This window comes from Meles meles, chromosome 6, assembly GCF_922984935.1.
Source record: "Meles meles chromosome 6, mMelMel3.1 paternal haplotype, whole genome shotgun sequence".
Lineage (NCBI taxonomy): Eukaryota > Metazoa > Chordata > Mammalia > Carnivora > Mustelidae > Meles > Meles meles.
This window is the reverse complement of record NC_060071.1, coordinates 134,240,516-134,265,153: the sequence shown is the minus strand read 5'-3', so window position 1 is coordinate 134,265,153 and position 24,638 is coordinate 134,240,516. Positions and strand designations below refer to the sequence as shown.

Here is a 24,638-nt window from a genome sequence, read left to right as displayed (position 1 = left end):
CCCACTGGTTTCTCTTCACCTGCCACCTCTCTGAAGCCTTCCCTGCCCCTGGGGAGCTGTGGTCTCTGAGCCCCATCAGCCTGGCTTTTCCCTTCTCATTACGTGGTCCTTGCTCTGCCGTGGGTGTGTGCACTGCTTTCCCTGGGAGAGGCCCTTTCACCTTCAGCAGGTATGGGGCTCAGCAATCATTGGCTGAACCGAGGGTGGCCAAGTTCAGAGGCCCGCAGCAATACTGGGACAAGCTGTGGGGGATGTGGCCCACTCACACAAAGAAGGCAGAAGGGGGAGGCCAGGGGTGCCTGGTAGCTCAGTCAGTTAAACATCTGCTTTTGGCTCAGGTCTTGATCCCGGGGTCTTGGGATCCAGCAGGGAACCTGCTTCTTCCTCTCCCTCTGCCTGACGCTCTCCCTGCTTGTGCTCTCTCTCTCTCTATCAAATCAATCAATAAATAAAAGCGTAAAAAAATAAATAAAAGAAGAACGGGGAGGTCAGCAGGAAAGGGGAGAGGGAACCAATTCACAGGTGAGACAGCATGGAGGAACTAGTGAAGAAAGGGAACAGAGATCCCCACCAGAGAGCTAGACCATCGGAGACAGAAGGATGGATCTTTTCTGCTCCTACTCCCTTCAGCATCCCAGACCAGTGCTTCCTTGTGTCTAACTAGAATACCTCTTGCTGTAACTTGTGCTCATTTCCTTCAGTTCTATCCTCTGGACTCAGGGAGCTATATGAGCCCTCATTCAGCATGGACCAGAGTGACTTTCTTGACCCCCCCATCGAAGAGGCAGGAACAAGGTCCTAATGAGGCTGGCCCCCGGTCTGAGACTTTATGATCTAGTTGAGGGGGCCAGGACCCCTAGAGCTTACCAGAGATTGCTTGGAGCCAGAGTATGGGGCCTATGCCTCAGCCACTGTCCAGGGCTAGCCTTCACCACAGTCAGATCTGTAACCAGAAATCCCCCACTACAACACTGTGCTTCTCAGGCCACTCTGCTCTGGGCCCCCTCTGCCCCGCTGGCCCCGGGAAGCCTGTGAGCTGGGCGCTGCAGCCTCTGCCATCTGGCTGGCACCCAAGGCTGGAGCAGCTGCGCTCTGGCCCCTCCCTCCACCGCTCCCCACCTCCCCCAGAGGCAGCCAGCCTGGGTCCTGCCCTATTTAGACAGATGGGGACAGAGCTGGGTGTCCCTCCCATCTCTGCTGCCCTGAGGGGTGGCGTGTTTCCATCTGGGACCGAGACTCTCTTGGGGGAAAGCCTTTACATAAGCCAAGCCCACCTCCCTCTCCACCTTTGTGCACGCGTGGTCTCAGGGAATGTCATGCCCTTGGACTCCCTGTGGCCACAACTCCCAACTCCAGGTCAGAAGCCCCACATGCCCCTAAGGCTAGGTGAGTGGCTGCCAGTCTCCTCACTGACAGTAGTTTCGGTCATGGAGCTGTGAGGAGAGAAAGCTCATGCTGACAGAGTCTCGGCACAGCACCTGGCAGTAAGCCCTCAGTTAATGTGACTGCTGCCCGCTGATGTTGCCTTGGCTGGTGCCGCCTCCAGGCAGCCTTCCCAGATTGTCCACAGCTCCTCCACTGGGCTCCCAGCACCCCTTCACCAGACCTCTGGAGGACACTCATGCAGACCTGTCACGGCTCCTTTGTGGTCTGGGGACCTACTAGAATCTAATGCTTGGACCACAAGCGCCTTGATTGCAAGGAACAGAATCTGGCCCGTTATTTCACTGAATGATTTCATGAGTGACAGGTAGGCAGCTGGGAGGGACAGACTGAGAGGATAGGATGGAGCCTGCTAGGCCTGACATTTCCAGGGCCTGTCCTAAAAGACCGGGACGCCCACACTGAGGCCTGGGGGAGGGGGTGGAGGATGGAGACAACCCCCATCCTATGTTCCATTGTCTAATGGAGTGAGCCTCGACGTGAGGCCCCATCCAGCAGAGTCGGCCTCACCCGGGAACTGCCGGACTCCAGCCCAGACCTGTCGTACCAGAAACCCCGGGGATGGGACAGCATCTATGTGGAACAGGCCCTCCAGGTGACAGTGACGCAGTCAAGCCCGAGAACCACTCTCATGTGTCCCAGTGGCTCAGATTCATAGGAGGTCAAGTCTCAGGGGTCTCTGCTCTGCAGAAGGCTTTGATAAAGCCATCAGGCTAGGACCCCAGGGCATAGCTCCTGCCAGCCCCACCCCCCTGAGCTGGAGACCCCTTGGCTGACAGGCCAGGTCCCATAGAGGACACAGTCCCCATAGACCTCCCCTTTCCCCAAGTGGCCCCAGACCAGAACGAGTGTTTCTCCAGCCTGGGCTCAAAACTAGTCCCTGCCCACTGCCACTGGCCAGCATCCTCTTGGGGCCAACCCCCGTAGCAAGATTGAGGGCAGATTTCTAGAATGTGAAGGCTAAGAAAGACCCTAGAGATCACTGGCCGCACACGTGTGTGTTCACACAGACACACACACGTGCGCACGTGCACACACGGACCCCGGCAGATGAGAAGCCTCAGATCCTGTGGGGGAGAAGAGTCCCCGTGGTCAGGGCTGCCCGGTCTTCCTCTCCGGGTCATGTCCTCCTCCAGCGCTTCTCCCACGTGGCCGCCTTTCAGCTCGGTCTGGCTTTGATCTGTTTGAGTCGGTTAGGTAGGCACAGTACAAAATTCAAAAAGGGAGAAAGAGAATATAACGAAAGTCCATTCCTCCCCCTGCTTTGGCTTCTCATTTCCCTCCCCACAGGCAACGACTTGTCAGGTGTTTCTGGGGTCTCCTTCCGGAGACCGGGCAGGCGTGTAGGAGGCAGCATTTTCCATGTGCCGTCCACATCTTGCTTCCTTCACGGAAGTAGCGCATCTATTGCCCTTTATTCTGATGGCCTGCTTTCCTGTTTCCGGGGCTCCCCTGGCGGAGCGCTCACTGAGGCCAGGTCCGTCTGCTGTTGAGCTTCCCCCCACTTCCTAGTCCAGTGCCGGCACCCAGCAGGTGTTCAGTTATGGCTGGCTCCAGCTACGCATCAGAGAACCAGCAGCTGGAGGGGCTGCGTGGGCTGGGGCTCAGCCTCCTGGCTGCAGAGCCTTGGGTCTGTCTGTCTCTCCAGAGTGGGACACCGTCCACTGGAGCTCATCCTGGCCTGCAGAAGGAGCTGAGGGGGATGACGCCCAACAGTGTCCTCCAGCCTGCCTGCCTCTGCCGCCGGGCCCCGTCATCCCGCTTTGCCTGGGGCTGGCTCAGGCATTGAGCTGGCTATCTCTCCCCTCCTGTGCTCTCCCCTCTCGGTCCACTCAGGACTCATTCGGGGAAATCCAGCAGGGAAGAGGCTGGGGAGAGAACAACACTCTGGCCCTATGATCATGAGGATGATGACGAGCCCTTTGCCCCGTCTCTGCCAGCTGAAGGCTCCGTCCCACTTGTTAACCCGGAGATGAGAATTAAAGCAACATCTCAGGGTTGAAGGGAAGCCTGTGGCTTTACCTGCTTGTGGTGGGAATGTGTTTGCTCCACAACACTCAGAAAAGCGATGTGCTACTTTTTTTTCCCTTTTTTAAAAAAATCAAGTCAGAACCGGCTGCTCAGCCCGAGATTTCGCCATGCCCTCAATCTACTGATGGAGCCCAATTCCAGAGGGAGATGGAGGTGGCCGGGGGCTGTGGAAGCCAGGGAGATACTTGGCACCAGCAACCTCTACTCATCTGTGGAAGGAGGAACTTGGGTTACAGGGTTCGTAGGTACCCCTCCAGCCAAACACTCTGGGATGAAGATCAGGGGGCCAGTGAGGTCCAGCACAGCCCACTACCATTCATTCCTTCCTTCCACAAACATCTGTAAAGCACCAAGCTCTAACCAGCACAGCAGAAAAAATATTAAGCAAACTTAGCCATCACAGAGCTTTGTATCCCCTGGGGGAGTCGGCCCTTTGGCATGTTATCCCATAAGTCAACATCGAATGTACTAGGTACCAACAAGGAAAATACTGGTTAACTATATTGAGCCATTGCTCTGTATTAGGCACTGTTCTAAGTGAGCTGGGTCATATAATCCTCACATCTACCCAATAAGGTAGATGTTACATATAAGAAAGCTGAAGCACAGGGAAACTAAGATACTTGCCCCAAGACACGGAGCTTGTAAAAGCAGAGTCAGGATTGGGGTCCCGAGGGACCTCTACTTAAATGTCACACTGTGTCTGTCTCCCAAGAGACTGAGGCATGGAATGTGGGGGCTTGGCCTGGTCTGGCGTTCTTCCCTAAGGAAGCAAAAATTGAGCTGATATTAACTAGAGGAGAATGAGTTAACTAGTGGGAGGGAGGAACACTCCAGGTGGAAGGATCAGCATATGCAAATGTCCTGTGGCAGCAAGAGAGAAGATGGCAGGCTCCATGTATTGAGGGAAAGAAAGAAGGCCAGGGGATGAGAGAAGGGGAGAGCTGGGTAAGATGGAGCTGGAGGGATAGGCAGGCCTTGCTGGCCAAGTTAAGAAGAGTGCCAGAAAGCAGTGTTGAGCTGGGCCTGACAGTGGAGGGAGCATTCTTCCTCAGCAAGGATCTGGAGGCCTTTCCACAAAGGAGAGGAATGGAGGAAACAGAGAAAGCCAAGGGCTTTGAGGAGATGAGGGGCCACTCATCTGCTAGGGCTGAGGCTTCTTATAAGGACCCAAGAGGGCCTCCCCCTGGAGCAGGCCAGGAGCCAGGAGCTCAGGTGTCGAAGGAGCAGAGCCATGCGAAAGCCAGAACTGGATCCCTTGACCCCTGAGTTCACGTTCCTCCACCTGCAAGCCAGGGATCAGGGACCCCTGCAGCCTTCGGTGTGATTGTCTCTCACCCCCCGCCTCCAGGAGCCACCAATGGGGCATCAGTCTGCTGCTGAGAACTCCTTCCTCTCCTCCACGCTGCTGGTCGGCAGCACATAGCCCAAGCCCAGGAGGATGCCTCCTCCTCCTTTCCATCTTATAAATCTACGTGCAGGGCATTTCATTGATGGAAACTGACTTGAAGTCGGAGCCCCAGCTGCAAGGGGGTGCTGGACGGGTCACGTCTCACTTTCTAGCTTGTAGAGGGCATGTCTGCTAGAAAGAGGTGCAGTGGCTGCTGAAGGCCATTGGCTGCACCTAACACACGATCTGATAGATTTGTCAACCAAGAGGATGCTTGTTAGGAAGCCTGGCACGGTGCCTGGAACATGGAACTCTCTCAGTAGATGGCAGCTGTTCTGACGAGGTCCGGGGCCCCGCTGCCCAGCCCTGCCTGCAGAGAGCACCGCACAGGGCATTCCTCTGAACGTCCTGCTGCTGCTCCAGCCGCTGCGGCTTCAGGGCTGGTGGAGGGGGGTAGGCTGACCTCCGTGCTAGGAAAAGGACAGCAAAGGCAACAAGCAACATTCATGGTGCTCACGGTTTCTACCAGAGTCTCTCCCTACTCTCCCTTTGGACTGTCATAGCTGCCCCGAGGTAGGCAGAACAGAGGAGATTGTGTCCATTTTCTTTAGAAGTATTTTTTAAAAGATTTTATTTATTTATTTGAGGGAGAGAAAGAGAGAGAGAGCATGAGAAGTGAGGAGGGGCAGAGGGAGAAGCAAGCTCCCTGCCGAGCAGGGAGCCAAATACAGGACTCCATCCCAGGACCCTGGGATCATGACCTGAGCTGAAGGCAGACGCTTAACCAGCTGAGCCCTGATTATGTACATTTTATGGAAGAGAAAACTGAATACCGGTAGGTTAAATTGCAGTTAATAGAGCCAGATCACACCCATTATCCTGACCCCAAAACATACGTTCCCTCCACTCCATGCTGTGACCCAGGGAGCAAGACTTGGTAACCCACAGTGTGCTGTCGGGGGTGGTAAAATGAGTGACTCATGTTATGCAAACATATGCAAATCACATTTTATTATTCCTGTTCCCAAGTATGGCCCTGGGGGCAGGCCCTTCTGTCTTTCATTGAGGCCTCTGCATGCTGGTTGTTGTGGGAGAACCACAATGATGGGGGCTGTGATCAAGGGACCTGTCCGGGAAACTGGCTGCTCACATCCATGGAAAAGGGACAGAGCACCAGGCAGTGAGAGCAAAGGCCAGCCGTGCAAAGAGTGTGGGGACAGGGCGCAGACCAGGCTGCTCACTGGAGGGTGGAAGGCTTCGGGGATAGGATTGGAGCTGGACCCTGGGGCTGTCAAGGCCCCAGCCAGCCCCAGGGTGGGGGACGTGGCACAGCTCGGGGATACCCAGGGAATGGGACAGATGGCAGGTGTGTTGCCCTGGGAAGTGGCTAAGCCAGTGACCACGGGCACAGGGAGAAACGTCAAGCGGTGAGAAGTGGCGTGGCCTCCGCAGACCTCCAGCCAACCTTCCCCAGATTCCCACAGAGCCGAGGGGCAGGGGAGACCCAAGAGCAGACTGCAAAGACCCGGGTCCTGAGCCGCCGCCCCATATGGCCACATCGCCTCCCCCTCCTTCCTTTCAGGGGAGGCAGGAGACCTTTAGATCTGCAGGAATGCCTTATCTAGATGCAGATAATCCTGGGGACCCTAAGCTGCTGTTTCTCCATCTCAGCTGCACCTAAAAATGGACTGGGTGTTCTCGTTCTTAGAGTCTGGAGTGGGACGTGAGTGTGTGATCTACAAAACACCTTCCCAGGCTCCCCCACCCCAGCCCCAGGCCGCAGAGTCATCCATCCAAGCCTGAGAGCGCTGAATGGGGAAACAGGAAACCCAGTTCTGATGCCCGGTCCACCACTTTCCCTAGCCTTAGGCAAATCTCGTGGCCTGCCGGCAACCATTTCTTCGTGTGGAACGTTGGGCGAACCCCCTTCACTGTGACGATAAGAGGAGTCTTGAGATTCAGGGCAGTTCAGGGCAGGGAAGATTCATGGCCCGCTGGTGTGGCGGCTGGGGAGGGACATTACCCAGAACCCTCACTGCGGTGACCCTGCTTCCCTCCTCCCTCTCTCTGGGGCCCCCAGAGAACCCGCTGCTGAGTGGACCCTGGAAAGGGGGATGCAGATCTGAGAGCAGAGGGTGCAGAAGCGATACCAAGTGAGACCCAGAGAAGAAGGGGAGGTGGGGGTGCCCATGGCCGGGGGCTCCACTTCATTTCAGGTCCAAAACCATGGCAAAGCATCTCTCCTGGTGTTGCCAGAAAGGTGATGAGTAATTGAAGGCAGCGAGAAGGCCAGATGGTGGGGGCTAGGGAGCAGATGCTGTGGCTTTGTGCACTCCAAGGGGGACATGGTTGGAGGGGGGTGGCCTCCCCACCCAGCTTCTTGCCTTAGGATGTGTCTTTGGCCTCTAGTGATTTGCTCGTCCAACCAAATTGCAGGCCTCTGGATCTGTGCCTGAGAACCCACAAGGATGGTGGCTTTGGGCAGTGCTGGGAGCCATAGACTGGGTGGCAGCAGGCTGTATCTCAGAGACATCCACAATCCTTGGTCCAGCCTGGCCCTTGGAGAATTCCCACAGAAACCCCTCAACTTACAGGCAGAAGCCCAGAGAAGAGAAGGCCACAGGTGACCCTGGGGGTCCCCAAGTCCATGGCACTTTCCACTGCGCCACCCTGAAAGGCTGGACAAGGTTCCATCCCCGGGCAAGGGCTTGCTCAAAGTCACCCCCTTCCTCTGCCCCCTGCCCAGCACTCCAGCCCAGCAGAGGTCGAGAGCGTCCAGCAGCCAGGGAGCAGAAGGTTACAAACTGCTCAGGTTCAAGCCTCCCACTTACTAGCACCATGACCTTAGCCAAGTTATCGAACCTTGTCGGGGCCTTAATTTTTTTTTTTAAAGATTTTATTTATTCATTTGACAGACAAAGATCACAAGTAGGGAGAGAGGCAGACAGAGAGAGAGGAGGAAGCAGGCTCCCCACCGAGCAGAGAGCCTGATGCAGGGCCTGATCCCAGGACCCTGGGATCATGACCTGAGCCGAAGGCAGAGGCTTTAACCCACTGAGCCACCCAGGTGCCCCAGGCCTTAATTTTCTCAATTTTTCTCTTGCATCTAGGGATGATTGTGGTACCCTGTGGTACTTGTGAGAATTAAATGGGCTATACTTGAATGGGAAGATTTCCTCGTATAGTAAGTGCTCATTAAATGTTGGCTATTAATAAGATTGCTCTCCTCCCTCTCCCCCCCAAACCTCAGGGCTCCTGGACCACCCTTACTCTGGGATTTGGGGGATTTGGGTTCCTCATGCAGAGGACTTGGCCTTGAGATGAGGAGAGGGGAGCAAAGTGCTGGCCTGGCTACTAGGACAGCAGTGGCTGAAACCAGGCCAGGTCTGGAAGGAAGCGCGTGAGCAAAGGGCCCCAGGACTAATAGAGACTAAGCTAGTTCTTTACGAAGCCCACTTGCCGAAGCAAATCTTGTCCAGGCCTGGGATTGCTAAGCCTTCAGGTTCTGCCATTGGAGGCTGGGCTGGGGGAGAAATGGGAAAGGAGGAAGACCGCACATTGAGGAGGGGGCTGAGAATCCTGACTCACCAGCCAGCATCGCCACCGTCTCTCCCTGCCCCTCACTGGCCCAGAAAGCAAGGCTGACATTTGTGTCTCCTGTGCAGGAAGGACAGAGGCAACAACCACCTACAGGCGGCAGTTTTATGGGGGTATTGGACAGTCCTTCCCATATTCCAGATCTCTCCCCTGGCCTGTTCCAGAACAGAGTAGGTGGATGGAAACCAGGAATGGTCCGGTCTGGCTCCTCACCACCGTGTCACAGATAAGCTAGTGCCAATGACGACAGTACGAACTAGCAGCACACTTTCTCAAGTGCTCTGCGAAGGGCTTTGTGTGATTTCGCTTGTTTCATGTTCGTAATAACCTCATGAGGCTGTGCTTCTATTCGTTCCAATTTCCAGAGGTGGAAACTGAGGCTCACAGAGGTGAGGTCGCTGTCCATGGTCACACAGCTAGCAAGGCTGGACCTGGGATTTCAGCCCAGACAGTCTGGCTACAGACAGCCCACTTCCTCCCACGGCCCTGATCTCCTCCCTGTGCTCTGCTGTGAAATTCATGCCCAAAGAGGAGTCCCCTGCTGCCCCCTGCTCCAGCCAGGCGGGTGCCACCTGCTCGGTGTTCCTTCATATCCCGGAGATCGCAAGTTTTGTTCCCAGTGCTGATACTTTGGTCTCCAGAAAGCCCTCTACCCCTGTTCTTCACACCCAAGAGCTAGAAAGAAGGAAGAAGGAAAGCTCTCCAGAAAGGAGGGTCCAGGCACAGTCCAGGGGCGAGGATGAAGGCAGGGCAGTGCTCTGGGTCTCTACAATAGCCTGCCTCATCCCACCTGTGTCTGCTGCTGAGGACGCTGGGGAGGGTGCTGAGGTGGGCACGAGGCTCTCTCCTCTCTTGTCCTTCCTCACCTCCTTCCCTCATCTGCTTCCCTCACCTGCCTCACCTTCCGGCATGCTGCACCTGCCAGGCCCTGCCCATGGGTTACACCCCCCTCCAAGCTTAGAGGCTTGTGCCTTTATCTGGAGCCCCTCCCGGAGAGAGCGGCACCGGGGCCATGCCTCTCCCAGCAGCAGTCCTCTCCCCAAATCCCAAAGGCTGGGAACCCCCAGAAGAGGCCCCAGCAAGCTTCCCTGTGCTGCCAGTTCTTGCCGAGTGAATATAAAAGCAAACAAATGCGAACCAGTGATCCACCCTGCGCTCTAGCCATGACTGTTCGGTTTTACCTTCCCCAAAACGCCATGCTCTGTCCCCGCTCTGGGTCTTGGCCAGCATGGTTCCCCTCTGTCCACGCTTCCTACCACACTGTCCTGATTCCTCCTCCTCGCATCTCAGCCGGAGGGGACTTCCACGCAGAAGCCTTCTCTCGCCACTCGAGGTGGGCTCGCCCCATGGCCTCCCTGTCCTGGGCCATCAGGCGAGGGTGTAGTGGCATATGCCTGGCGTGCCTACGTGTCTCCCCGCTGAGTCTGGGAGCCTCATATGGACGGAACCAGGTCGGCTGGGCCCCCAGAGCCTGGCAGGATGGCTGGCACATGGTAGGGACTCAGCCCTTCTTTGTGGAAGGGAGGGAGGGAGAAGAGGGGGCGCTTTTGGAAGGAGAGAGAATGATTGTGTGGGAGCTAGTGGAAAAGAGCAGCAGCAGGACTCAAACCTCCTTAGAGCCAGATGGAAGCCAGAGCTCGTCCCAGTCCGGGACGCCCCCTTCCCTCATCATGCACGGTATTACCCAAATAACAAGTCACTCATCCCGACGGCTGGGCTCCAGGTCACAGGGCGCTCTCTCCTCCCTGGTCTGGCTCCAGTCCCCCAGACAGCCCTGAGCTGGGGAGGGGGGCGGGGGGTCCCTGCTCTTCCCCTCAGTTTAAAGACGAGAGTCCAACAAAGGGGGCCGGGCAGCTGGATAGCCACATGCGAAAGATGAACTTAGACCCTCACCTCGCCTCCAGTACCAGCCTGCACTCAAAGTGCATCTCAGACTTTAGTATCAGAGCTACGACAATGTGACTTTTTAGAAGAAAACAAAGAAGATCTGTAAGACTTTGGGGTAGGCAAAGATTTCATAGACACCATACTAAAAGCCTGGAACGTAAAACAAAATCTGTAAGGGTGCCTGGGTGGCTCAGTTGGCTAAGCGACTGCCTTCAGCTCAGGTAATGGAATTCCAGGATCGAGTCCCACCTTGGGCTCCCTGTTCAGCAGGGAGTCTGCTTCTTCCTCTGACCCTTTCCCTTCTCATGTTCTCTCTCTTAAGTAAATAAAATCTTTTTTTTTTTTAATCTGTTAAATTGGACATTGTCAAAATCCCAAGCCCTGGTGCTTCAGAGATACCAGGAAAAAAAGAAAAAGAAAAGAGCCACAGACTGAGAAAAACTAGGGACGAAACACACCTGTGATAAAGGCTGAGCATCCAGAGCACAAAGATGAGCAAAGACGCCCTAAGGGATGATGCGGCCCGAGAACACGGCCTGGGTCCCTAACTCTGGTCTCTCCACCGCCTTTGTCCTCTTGCAGCTGCCGCGGAGCTGAGCGGAGCCCCCAGGCCTGACTCTGCCCCTCCCTGGAGAACCGACTCAGGTAAGGACCGGCTCTCCCAGGCCTTCGGATCGCGCCTGCGCAGCCCGGCCCTTCCCCAGCGGCTTCCTCAGCGCGGGCTCCCCCGGGTGGCCACTAGCAGAACTGCAGCTCCCTGCCGCAGCTGCCCAAGAGATGCCCAGAGAAAGGCTACTAGCTACTTGGGCTACTTTGACAGAAGGCTGCAGTTTAGAGGTACCGGGTTCAGTGTAAACCATTTTAAGTTTACATTTAGCTAAGCATGAGTGTGTCAATGAATCAAGCAGAGACCTGGGGTAATAAAACTGTGGGCAGCCTAGGGCAGAAAGACAGGGGAACAGAAAAAGATAGGCAGGAGGCTCCTTGCTACCATTAGATGCTAATCCGGCTGGAAGGAGGGTGAGTTCTGGTGTTTTCCTATTTCTTCGAGTTAGTACAGGGAGCCCCACACCCCCAGGCCACCTCCCTTGTCCTGCACACCTGTCCCTTCACCTTTATGCCCCTTTTCATCCCCATCCCCCAAGCCTCCCCAACTCCGGCCAGCATTCCACGGTGTCCCCTGGAGCCGTGCATCAACACGTCTGGCAAGTGTCTTTGGAATACGTCTGTGTTCCAGGCGTTGCTCTCCGTGACTGACGAATCTTAACCCACCTGTCCCTCTTGACAGCACTGTGAAGTGGGTACTGGTTACTAACACCACCCCCCCTTTTACAGATGAGCAAGTGAGGCAGGGAGACCGGAAGTGACTTGCTTGAGGTGGCTAGTGAGTGTTGGAACTGGGGTTCATTGCCACCGAGCCCGCGATGCCCAGAAACACCCCCAGCTTCTGCAGCGCCTCACCTGCCCGCTGGGACATGAAACCAGAGACGCCCCAGGATAGGACTTCCCTTACTCCCCTCCTTCCCGGAAGTGTTCCATTCGTCACACCGGTGCCGTCCCGGTCTTCATTCTTAAAGATTTCCACAAAGGACACTCCCGCCTCTCCGTTCCTTGACATCACTCCCCCGCTCACGCCATGGTCATGCCCTAGACCTTCTCACTACCCATAATCAGTCCCTTCTTGGTCTCAGTGTCACACAGCTCATTTTCCTATCTGTCAGCTCACAGCCTGTGGCACTTGACAATTCTACCTCCCTGGACCCCTGGCATCTGTCACTATCCCTCGCCCAACGTGCGTCTCCTTTCTCTCCTTACCCGGCCAGTCACTAAAACTACTCCCTCACATACAGTGCCAAGCCTCTTATTCTCATCTTGGGGAAACCTCTAGCCTGCTTAGGTCGAGCTGTGCGCCCCTTCCACACCTGCAACCGCACAGATGAGTACAGCGGGGGAAATGCCCCGTGAGTCTGGCTGTTCTTGCTGTCGATTCAAGACCATGAACTTCAGTGGACCCTTAGGGCTGCCTGGCAGTCCTCCCCATTGCCGTCCTCCATTCACTCCACCACTCCTCTGGCTTTCTATTTCTGCCTTTTTTCCTGTCCACAAACATCCCACATCTGCCCACCACCAGCAGCATTGCACAGTCACCTTGAGACCTTGTTCTCTCCGAGGCTGAGAAATAGAAGCCGTGGGAGGGCACGCCCACGAGCCCCGCCAGCACACCTGCCTCCCTCCTGCTGTCGCGGGTCAGTATCCAGCTCTGGGCCAAGGCCAGCTTCACTTGGGCACCAGTTCCCAGCCCTTCCCACGTCCTCACAGTGCTCCAGCGATGCCCTGTCTCTCCCACATCACCAGCTTTTCATTTTCTACTGGACCATTCGCCTTGGCATACCACGTTCTGCTCCTTCTCCCGTCCTAACCACTTCCAAACTCCCGTTCCTTTTTGAAGGAGCTGTTCACGCCCACTGGCTCCGGATCTGCTGGCATCCTCCTCTCTCGCACCTGTTCCAGTCTGGCCACTGACTAACCTCCACGTTGCTTTAATGATGGCTGATTCCCAGTTATCCTTTTACGTGGTCCCTCCCTTCTCCTGGAGACACTTAGCTTCCAGGACACCACCCTCTCCTGCTGTTCCTCCTCCTTCCCTGGCCGCTCTTCTAGTCCCTCTCCTGTGCCGTCCTCCTCTGTCGCAGCTCTCTGCACTGGAACACCCCGGGGCTCAGACCTTGAGCCTCACTCTGTGCCCACTCCTTTGGCAATCCAGTCCTATGCCTCTTGGAGTCCTCTCTCTGCTGTTGATGCTCACATTAATGTCTCCCGACCCTCCTCGGAGATGCAGACTCGGCTCCAGCATCCGCCTGGCATGTCCACTTAGTATATCCAGCACCCGGCTCCTGACCGCCTCCCACCCTGCACTTCCGGCTGTCGCACCCAATAACAGCATCTCCCCTCTTCTGGTTGCTGGACCTGGAAACTTCAGAGTCATCCTGGACTCCTCTCTTTTACACCCTAGCCACCTCCATCCATTCTATCAGCAAGTCTTGGCTTCACCTTCAAAATACTTCCAAAATCTGAGCACTTCTCACCACCTCCTCTTTCCATCCCAATCCTGCTGTGGTTACCTCTTGCCTGGACTGCTACAATTTCCTCCTAACTGACCTGTTTCTATTTCTCTGCTTGACCACCCCCCTGTATTCTCAAACCAAGGGTCAGAGTGGTCCCTTTCATACGTTTGCTGATGCACCACCAGCATGGGTCTGGTACAAGGCAGCTGCTCACTATATACTTGTTGAGTGAAGGAATGAAGGAATGAGCCTACTTTTCTTGAATGGGAGTAAAGACTTCCTAGGATGAGATGCAGTCTGGAGCCAAAACAAATGATCTTTAAAAACCAGAACAACTTTGGAGATAACTTCAAGCAGCTCCTAGTCACTTCCCATTTTCTTCGATGCTTCCCACTCTTCTCCAAGTCTGGAGAATATTGATGCCCATGACCCTGAGCCCTCACCAGATTGGCTCAGGCCCCTGGGCAGGTGCTAATCTCCCTGGTTCAAGTTCAACATTAAGACAGTGACATTTACCAAGTCACCACTCTGTGCCGGGTGCCCTGCCGCTTTCCCTCATTTAGTCCTAGGAACGTTCTTTTGTTGGAAACTGGATCAGAGAATCATAGGATGTTAGACCCTGCCTGCACGAGCGTCCCATGAATGCACTCCTCTTCTCCAAATGGAATACTCCCACTCTGGGGTCCTACCCGCCTTTGTGAAGTTTGTTCATGCAAGAGATGTTATGCAAGAGAAGCTTCACAAAAGTAGGAATAAGAAGATCCATTTGGAGGTGCATTTGACAACTCTTTCAGTAAAGGGATCTGGTTTGGGGCAGCTACTGTCTTATGGGATAAGGCTGCATGCCATCTCAGGTCTGAGTCTCCCGCCCTGACCTGTTCCGGTCTGGCCATGGGCATGCAGTGTGCCCCGCCCCATCTCCTTGGCAGGCTTCTGTGCTTACAGAGCGAGAGGGTCTCTTGTCTGACCTGAGTGTCCCTTTGTCACCAGGGAGCTCTCAGGATGACTGTTCCGCCGGGCAGCCTGAACACGATGGAAAAGGCTCAGAACATGACATCGAACGAATGCTTCCCTTCCCGGAGCACCGTCTTGCAGGGACAGCCTTTTGGGGGCATCCCCACTGTGTTGTTCCTCAACATCTTCTTGTGGGTGGTAAGTCCTGGGCTCTGTGGTGGCTGGTGAGGACTCAGCGGGGGCAGGGGGTGGGAGGCGGCGGGGGCACAAGTAACGCAGCAGGGGCCTCAGCACTCCAAGTACATGGAGTGGGAACTCCACAGCAGTGGGGACTCCCTAAATGGCAGTCCCGTTCAGGGCAGTCTGGGAAGAGGGGACTGCGGGCAGAGGCAGAATTCCTAAGACTCCCTTCCCCGCGCTGCTGTCCAGAGACCCACCTGGCCAGTGCCCTCGGGCCTCCCTTCTCTCTCCCCTTGCTGATTTCTTCAAGGAATGTTCTCTCTCTCTCTTTAAGATTTTATTTATTTGAGAGAAAGAGAGCATGCACGAGCAGGGGTAGGGGTAAAGGGAAAGAGAAAAGCAGACTCCCTGCTGAGTAGGGAACCCCATGCGGGGCTCCAACCCAAGAGTCTGGGGTCACGACCTGAGCTGAAGGCAGACGCTTCACTGACAGAGCCACCCTGGTGCCCCTTCAAGGAATGTGCTTGTCAGCTAGTTCCAAACATGACAGCAAAGCTGTCAGTAGCCAACTCTGAGAATCCACTCTGTGCTGGGACGGTATCCAGAGTCGAAGAACGCATAGCCTCCACCCTAACAGGGCTGGATACGGGGGGGGGGGGGGGGCGCGGGGGGGGGCAGGGAGCCCCTGGGAGCCTGAGGGATAGGGCCTACTCCATGGGGATGCAGGAGCCAGCCAAGCAGAAGACGTAGCCCCACATCCCCTTCCCTGGCCCATAGGTCATCATTTTGGTTTACTCCTTCCTCCGGAAAGCCGCGTGGGACTACGGGCGCCTGGCTCTGCTGATCCACAATGACAGGTGAGGGGGAGCTGGGGGTCAGGATAAGCGAGCTGCTCCCCTCTTTGGGGGATGTGCTGCCACAGCCAGGACCCAGCAGGTACCCTCTCGGCACCCACTCCTGCCCTGCACTGGCCCTCCTTGCAGGAAGAGAACTTGGTCGGGGGTGTGGGGGGTGGGGGGACAGGCAGTCATCTCTGGGCACGAGGCCACTTTTTTCTCCGCTCTAAGACTTTCTGGATCCCATGGTTCCCAAGCTCCATTGGGCACCTGGCAACAGGGGTGCTTAATGGGGTCTGTCGCCCGAGCTCTGTGCTCAGCACATGAGCTAAGGCATGTCTGGTCCTGGACAGGAGCGTATTGAAGCTCTTGGCCTGGGGACCAGAGGGACAGAAGGCCCTGAGGCCTTTTCTCTCCTTTTCTGCCCCCCTGCCCACTGCTTTTCCTGGCCACAGCTTGACCTCACTGATCTACGGGGAGCAGAGTGAGAAGACATCTCCGTCAGATATTTCCCTGGAGATGGAACACAAGGACAAGGTGAGTGCTGGGGGTGGGGGGCTGGGCCCAGAAGGTTCCTCGCTCTGGGCAGCAGCCCAGCCGTGTGCAGGAAGGAGCGAGCTCGCACTCAGGGGCTTTATAGCCTGCAAGACCAGACCTGGCAATGTGACCTTGGACAAATTCCTCGGCCTTTTGCCAAGCCTCCGTCTCCCCATCAGGAGGATGGAACTCTTCACCGTTCCTACCTCCAAGTAAGAGTTAGTTAATTCTATCATTGTAAAGGGATTTTTAAAACGAGTTTTCCTGCTCTTCTCAAATCCTCAGCCCTCGTCACAGCCCGGGTCCTGCCCAACTCCCCACTCCAAGCCAAGGACTTGGGTCCCACTTGCATAGCGGAGTCTCGCATCAGGCAGGGATCTCCTCAGCCTCCCGCCCTGCTGCATGCAGCCGGGTCTTCTCTTCCTTCTCTTCCCTGTCGGACGCCAGTCGTCTGCCCACGCTTGTTCATTCGCTCAGCCCGTTGTCCTGGTGCACCTGCTGTGGGCCACCCCTGGTCTGGGGACCGGGCAGTGAACAAAACGGACCAAGTCTGGCTTCCTGGGACTTTCTCCCTGGCTGAGGGACCCCCAGACAGAGGCACATGGGACGGTGGTCAGTGCATGAATTCCAGAAGGGGCCGGGAAGGCTGGCCACAGTCATGGAACGGAGCTGGAGTGTTACAGAGAGGGTCGAGGACGGTCGTGGGCCCCGCCGCTGCCCACAGCTGCCTGTCTCCCTCTGCCCCATCACGGCGCAGCCGCAAGAGCCGTCTGCCCCTCCTCCAGCCCTGCAGCGTGGCTCCCGCCCTCCATCCCACCCGGACAGCTCACCAGGTGTCTCACGCCGTGAAACCCAATGGACTTTCCTGAGTTCTCATCCCGGGTGATCTCCCGAAACACCCGGCCCTACAGACCATGTTCTCTTCCGGAATAGGCCCTTCCAGTTGCTTCCGTGACACCGTCTCTGGGGCTCCCTTCTACCCCGTTGTTCCCCTCTGTCTTCCGCTGGCTGCTCCTCCAGCGCCCGCGTTTCCCTCAGCGGGTCCCAGGCCTCCCCCTCGCGCTCCCGGGCAGTGTCACCCACAAGTGTCACTTGTGACCTCAACTGCCCCCTCCCCACAGACCCTTCCTAAATTTCCGTCTCCAACTAAACCTCCCTCTGGGCTCCAGGCACATTTATCCAACGGCCTTCAGAATAGCGCCACAGGGATATTGTAAAGGCATTTGGGATTCAGTGTGTCCAAAACACGCCACGATGTCCCTCCACCCCCCATTCCTCGATCCCTGGCCTCAGACTCTACCCACCACCTACCCAGGTGCACCCCCTTGCTGTGGCCCAAGCCCCAGGCACCGGCAGTCCATGACCGAGCTGTGTTGCCGTCACCTTCCCGGTCTTGTTCCTCTCCTCCTCTCCCCCCCAGTCCAGGCCCCCGTCGGTCTCTTGTTGGATGATCAGCGCGGCCTCTAACCAGTTTCCACGTTCACTCTTGTGTCCTGTGCCAATCGTTTTCCACCTGCCTCCGAAGTGCTCCCAGGAGCAGGGATACGCATTCCCCTTCCCTGGCTCCCCAATGTTCTTGGCATAAAGCGCAGCTGCTTTGCCGTGGCCTTGTACTTTGTCTCCTTCCCCCCTGTCTGGTCTGTCCTCCTCCCAAACCCCCCATCCCCGGCCACATTGGCCACCGTTTAGATCCTCAAAAGCGCCACCTCCTTCCCTCCACAGGGCCTTTTGCCGGCTCTTCCTTGTCCCCCACCTTCCGGTGGCCCCCACTCAGGGACAACACACGGATCCTTTGCTCAGATTTCAGCCCCCGCACCGCTGCCCCGGGAACCCCATCCACCCGACGTGTGTCCAAATCTTTTGTTCTTGACGCATGGAAAATGCAGTCGTCTTCTTCGGGGCTCTTACCCCAGTTGGTAACAGTCCCTCATCTACCCGATCGGTCCCGTGTGTCTGATCCCGCAGCGAGAGCGGGTGCTGACTGGGTCCTGCCCGCCATGGTCCTCGCACCCCGGCCAGCCTGCCGTGAAAGTAGCATCTGATAGGTTTCGTTGAAGGTGGTGAGTGAGTAAAACCATTTTACTTCCGCTCTCATCCCTCCGAGAGACCTGGCACGGTCTGCCCCAGTCCGTGTGGGGAGCCGCAGACCGGTTTGTCTCTCGGAGTTTCTCCGTGGAATACGGACAGTCACACCTTACTTTCCAAGGTGGTTCCCAGGTTTATTTTCAGAAACGTGACTTTGGTTGGGGTTTTTGTGTACAATGGCAGAAAAGGTCACTTATTTTAAAAAACAGCTGAGAAATCATAATGACAACAGCAGGCAATCACATTGCAGAGCTAGAAATGAGGCAGGCAGGGGGAGTGGGAGGCGGGGAGGTGGCCCCAGGAGCACCCCAGCCACAATGCCGGGGCCCCAGCCGGGGGCAGCAGAGGGGTCATTACCCCACGTGGTGAGAGTGAGGAGGGTGGGCCACGAAGAGAGGTGCGATGAACCAACCACAGTCACTCGGCCTTGTCAGCTGAGCCGGCTCCTGCAGGGGCGAGGCAAGAGGGGAGGAGGCGTCCCTTCTCGGGCCCACTGTTCGCTGCTGAGATTTCTGGACAGTTTAGGCCTTTCATAGCTGTGATGGACATGCGGGGGAGTGTGTGTGCATGGGTGTCTGTTGTCCGTGAGTGCAGAGAGAGATCGTCCCCACAGGCTCGCTGTGACTTGCGTGGGGGCCACGCTTCTCCTCATGACCTCTGCCCCTTGACGGACCAGTCCTGTGTGAATTCCAGGACGAGGCACTGCCTCGTGTGGTATTGCCCTTGACACCCTCCATAGAGAGGGGGTGGAAGGGAGTCCCAGGAAGGTGGGTCCTCCACCGTTCACGACCGACTTGCTTCCTAAATAAATCACACCCCGTTCGCTCAAAGGTGGGTAGTGGAGAAAGACCCTCCAGGGCAGGGAGGGGTGGTCAGACTCTCAGCCCAACTCTTTCTTATTCAGCGATTCAGTCCTTCCCTGGGAACTTCCCCAGTCAATGCCAGCATTCTTTTCCCCTCCATTGCTCTGGCTCACACCTGGGCATCTGTCCTGATTTTATTTATTATTATTTTATTTATTATTTATTTGGGGGGGAGGGGCAGAGGGAGAGAACCCCAAGCAGGCTCCATGCCCAGCGTGGAATCCCATACAGGGCTTGATCTGATGACCCTGACAACATGATCCAAGCCAAAGTCGAGAGTCTGACTGAGCCACTCCCCCAACCCTTTTTGAGAGAGTGTCCTTATCTTAGTTCCCTAGGACAGAACTGGGGAAATGGTCCCCCCAAGGTGGACATCCGTCAGGCAACCCCAATCCAGGGAAGGGGACTTGGTGGGCCTTATACTGGAGGGAACAAGGAACTTGCTTCTGTTTCTTGCTTGCCTGACCCCCTCCCTCCCCATTGCTTCCTTTTGGGCAACACCCCTTCCCCAGTCAGTGTGGTGCTGGGGAATGTCAGCCAGCCAGGCCTGCCTCTTCACTGATGTGCTTGTGGTCAGTGGGGTCAATCAAGAATCGCATCTTCCCCAGATTTTGCTAAACCCTGCAGGATCCCAAATGAAAGCATGCACCAGGGCAACTTAACCAGCTCCCGGATCTGGCAGCTTCTAGGGCCATGGGCCCAGCCTATCCTTGTGCACACTCTTCCCAAGCACACTTCCTCTCCAGGCCTTCCATCACCTCCATGGCTGAGGCTGCCTTTCCCTACCACCCAGAAACCGGACAGCAAGACCTCAAGAGACAGACATAATCGGCAGGACTCTCAGACAGAAGAGAAGAGCCCCAGGGGAGAGTCAAGAGAAGTGGCTGCCTTGGGGACAGGGAGATCTGGGAAGCCCAGAGATACCACCAGGATCCCTCCCTCCGGTCCTCTCTCCTCTGAGCGGGAGATAGACAAGCTCCTGCCTGTGGCATCGAAGTTGGCACCAAGCCACTGCAGGGTTCATGGTGCTCAGGAAGATATAGGAGCTCAGGTGGAGAGAGACCCCCCCCAACATCCCAAATCCCTGGTCCATCAACCCCCCAGAGAGAGTGTTGGTTGGCCCCGCTTGGGTCACGCTCCCATTGATCTCTGGCCATGGGTGGCAGACCCCTACCTCACGGACAACCCCCCCAGACCACAGGCCTGGGGCGGGGGGCATTCCCCAGAAGGAAGCAACGAGAGACAGAGAGCAGCCAACATCCACCCCACAAAGGGTCCCTTCTCTCCCTCTGGCCCAAGGCCCATGAAGCCCCAATTTCCTGTGACAGGACACCACATGGCAGGAACGTCAACACAGCTCACTTCCGGGAAGACCTCTCCCTGGTCAGTCAGCGCGGATTCCAGAGGGAGCCCACTTCCTTCCAGAACCCAGGCTCTTTCTCACTGCCATCTCTTGCCTGGAAGGAGGGCCCTGTGGGTGCTGCCTTGCTCCGCCCGGCTTCCCACAGCTGGAGGGCAGGCCTGGGGCTGGATTTTCTCACACGTTCTCTCCTTTCTCCCCAGGGCTTCTATTCCTGGTTCTTCAACACCGTCACCATGAAGTAAGTGCCTGAACTTTCTTTTCTTTTTTCTTTTCTTTTTAAGATTTTATTTATTTGTTTGTCAGAGAGTGAGCACAGGCACGAGCAGGGGCAGGGGGAGCAGCAGGCAGAGCGAGAGGGAGAAGCAGACTCCCCACTGAGCAGGGAGCCCACTACGGGGCTCGATCCCAGGACCCCGGGATCATGACCTGAGCAGAAGGCAGACGCTTAACCAACTGAGCCACCCAGCTGGCCCCCCACTCCCCCTGACACCACCTCAGCCCTGTCCAGGCAGAGGACGCCCTCTGGGGTGTGTGTGGGGGTGTGGGAATGGGAACTGGACACAGCCCGCAGCCCTCAGGAAAGGACTACTTCCTCACGCATATGAACCCACCCCAGGAGGAAGAAATTCTTCCCGCGTTGCCACTTGCTTTATTTCTGTGAGCACCTTCCATCATATTGAGACGGAAAAGAAACCACCAGGCAAAAGGGCGCCCTTCCTCTTGCCTCGGCACTGATGACCCAGGGACAGCCCCTTGCCCACTTAGCCTCCCGGATCTCTTTAGGGCCAGACCCCACTTGGCAAGGAGACAGACCTCAGGTCCCCCGTTTTCTCTTGACTCCCCCATGCGTCAGGATTCTGACTTCCCGCTCCCGATTCCGTCCTGCTTCCACTGAGCATTCTCCAGAGCTCTTCCAGAATTCTTCCAGAACTTTGTGCCCCCTGTGTGTACGTGTGTGTATACACGTGCACACACGCATGCACGATCGTGCCCGTGCACACAGCTCTGCGTCCATCTCATAGCCCTGCACATTCCTGGGCACTCCCTAAATATCCCCCATACGCCCTGTCTTGCCAGTCTTTCAAACCCCTCCTCTGGGGCCCTTTCTTGCCTGGGGTGCCTGCCTTCAGGTGCAGCCTTGCTGCCCCTCCCAGGCCACCTGCAGCAAGGGGCCGGATTGGGCCTGCTGATCTGCTTTCTTGGCAGAGGATCCTAGGACTTCCTCCTTCCTGCATGCGCCTCCACGCCCAGCAGTCAAGGGCCTGGCTGGGAGCATTCATACACCCTCCCAAGAGTCCCCTTGGCCCCCATGAGCCACCTCAGGGTGCCTGTCTTTCTCCAGACCTGCTGAAGGGGGCACAGGCACCCTGCCCAGACCCTGGAAACCCTGAGCTGGGCTTAGGACCATGGGTCTCTGATGTTTGAGCTCCCGCCCCACTGATGGGTGGTCCCCGTGGCCTTGCGCCTGGCCTCTACTCCCTACCCAGTCTACCTACATCATTCATCAGGGTCCCCAGGAAACGATACAGCTAGTTTGTGTGTGGTCCGGGGACCTTAGCCACACGCAGGGGGAGTGGAGGAGAAATGATTTAGCTCTTGGCACCTTCTCTGGTTTTGCTTTGGTAACTTCTAAGACATGCACAAGCTCACATTAAATATGTTTTCATTCAGAGAAGCATGAAAGTCCACCTCCAGCCCTCCTCCAGAGATGCAATCCCTGTCAACAGTTTCTAGGGAACTGTACTTTTTTTCCCTTTAAACAAACATTTACTTTAAAAAAAAATTTTTTTTTTAACGACCACCAAGGCATATGACCATCTGGAACTGGTGGCCTCAGGACACCGTCCAGGCTGGCTTTAGGTTTCTGGGTTTAGCAAAGTCGTGAATGTTGGGCAGGGGCAGGATGGCACGTTAGCTAGCCCTTTGCAGGGGTGAGAGGGAGGGGCTCCCGGAGTGCCTGGCCCTGTCGGAGCTGACTGCATCCCCAATCCTGGGTAGCTTGAGGCTGACTTTCTGGATTTCCTATGCCATCTGCGGACACGTCAGTGGGTATATACAGGGTGGGGAGAAACATGTCGGTATTGCAGGAAAGAAGCGTGGCAAATACAAGACTTCATGTGGCAGGCGTCTCTGTGGTGCGTGGGCAAATATGAAATTTAAGAGGCACATCATTCCATTGGTGCAAATCTGCGTGCAGCTGTTGGGGTGTGCGTGCCTGGACCTGCAGGTCGGGGGAGGTCAGTGTCCATCGAGTGCGTGTGTCTGGGTGTGGATCCCCGACTTCCCCCAAAGCCACCTCCATTGGGAAACCATCATCCGGGAAGGGAGGGAGGCTGGCCATTGCACTCTGCCTCCTGTACCCTTTGGGATGTCTAGAAGACAGCCTCACACATTTGCTGAGCAGGGACAGGGACACCAGTGTCCCTGGACACAGAACCCAGACGGCATAGTTGGAGAGACAAAGGTTAACAAGACTCACTACATATAATTCATAATGGGGAAGTTATAACTGCCGGGCAAGGGACATTGGGGGAGCAAGAAATTAATTCCAACTGGGGGGTTCAGGAGAAGCAAGTTTTGAGCTAGGTCTGGAAAGACGAGAAGAATTTCCACAGTAGGCCCAGTGGAGGGTCCATCACGAAGAAATGGCTGCATGAGTGCAAGTTTGGGGCAGAGATGGGCAGAAGCATCCAGAAATGGTCAGTCCGGAGTGGCTAGAACCAAGGATACATGGCAAGAGAGAGGCTAAATGATTGGGATGAAGCATCAGTAGGACCTTGACTGCCGTACTGAGAATCTGGGCTTTGATCTAGAGCAGTAGAGGGCCCAATCCTATTTTTGAGCAGGCTACTCAGGGTGAAAATCTGTAGGCAGGAGTATGGGCCGGGTGGGGGTTGCTGGCTGTGGACAAAGTCCAGAGGCAAGGTGAGCATCTAAGGAGGCTTTTCCAGTGTCTGTGTGAGAGGAAGTGCTGACCAAGGGAGGAGGCAGAGGGAGAGAGATCATGGGGCTCATAGTCCATGGGCATGGTCTCCACCTGGCCTCCAACTGGTTAAGAGAAGGAGTGATCCAGGTCTGGTTTCTGGGGAAGAAAGCGATGCCACTGGATGGGAGCTGATGAGACACTAAGGAGCTGGGGAATGACGGATTATGGCCAGGGCAAACCCGTGTGTTGACCAGCAAGCTATTGGAAGACAGGGTTCGTTAAATCTTTGGGGAAGGGTCAGAGCGGGAGGGCGTGGCCTGGGAGATGGGTGCACGAGGTCCTAGTTGAAGTTGTGGGAGCAGATCGATTACCCAAAGCAGGAAGCAAGATCAAAAAGAGAGTGCCGTGGGAGCAGGAGGAAGAGGCGGCCACCTCTAGGGCTGGACTCACTAAGCCCACGAGGCTGTGTGCGAGCTCTGAGCTCCCAGCTGAGTGGAAGGAGAGAAAGAAGAGGTCGTGGACATCGTGATTTGGGTCTCCTTTAGGAGGGCGATTCCAAGGTAAGTAGAGGCAGAGGAAGAGGGGGGCAGGAGGAGGGAAGCGGGTCAGGGAATGGAGGCTTGAGGAGTTTCTTGTATTTCAGAGTAGCCGATGTGCCCTTGAACCTGGTGGTAGCTCCAGGGTGTGGAAAGAGGTGGCTGCGAACTTGAAGATGAGAGAGGACAGTGGATACAGTGGGTTTCCAGAAAGAGGCAGCAGAAGGGAAGCGACCAGGGCCACAAGGAGAATTAGTTGTGACGAGGAGGGTGGTGGCTGGAATGCTGGGGTTCAGAAGGGGAAAGGATGGGGTAGAGGAATGCAGACAGACTCAGAACCACAGGCTGTCCCCGGAGCTGTAAGGTAGGCTGCTGAGGATAACCTGACTTCCCCCCAGAGAGATGGAGCAATGGGCCCAGTGCCCAGTGCAGTGGGGGGAGCAGGAAGGAAATCCCTCTGTCCTTGGTCCCACCAGCTCCCCTCATCTCCCTCCTGAGCCTGGAGGCTCTCTCAGCCCCATCCCGTCTGAGGCACGCTCCTGTCAGTGACCAGGGCTTGGCACCCACGCCAGCAGCAGGACCTCCCTTCATTCCCACTCCCAGCACCCCGCCTTCTCACCAGTTCCCACCCACCCCATTCTCAGAATTTAATTCTCAAGTCCAGGGCAGGAAGTATTTTAACGGCTTGCAGTTAAAAAAAAAAAAAAAATCAAGAACTCTAAATAATTCCCTAAATGGGGATTATTGAAATGCCTTGAAGATAGGCTCTTTATAGTATTGTTTAAAAATAACTCTGAATCCCGGACTGGATGCTAGAAGTTGCGTATGCCCTCCAAGCCCGACCGGAGAGCAGGGGTGAGTAAACTGGGACGTCCACCGGCAGAGTGGGGAGGCCACCTTGGTGCTGGGAATGGATCAGCACTCTGTAAGCGGAGGCCATGGTCA

General features: G+C 56.1%; 1 protein-coding gene across 6 annotated transcripts in view; it reads left to right on the top strand.

Moving 5' to 3' along the window:
- TMEM63C (transmembrane protein 63C) overlaps positions 1-24,638 on the top strand; it is a 129,785-nt gene that overhangs the window by 79,550 nt on the left and 25,597 nt on the right. For all 6 annotated transcript variants that reach the window (XR_006818636.1, XM_046007622.1, XM_046007624.1 and 3 more), the window contains exons 3-7: positions 10,931-10,993; positions 14,404-14,565; positions 15,325-15,404; positions 15,839-15,920; positions 20,432-20,469. Coding sequence is in view for 5 of the 6 variants with exons in the window: in XM_046007622.1 (XP_045863578.1) it covers positions 14,416-14,565; positions 15,325-15,404; positions 15,839-15,920; positions 20,432-20,469 (350 nt within the window). In the remaining variant the exon portion in view is untranslated. The remainder of the gene's footprint in view (positions 1-10,930; positions 10,994-14,403; positions 14,566-15,324; positions 15,405-15,838; positions 15,921-20,431; positions 20,470-24,638) is intronic.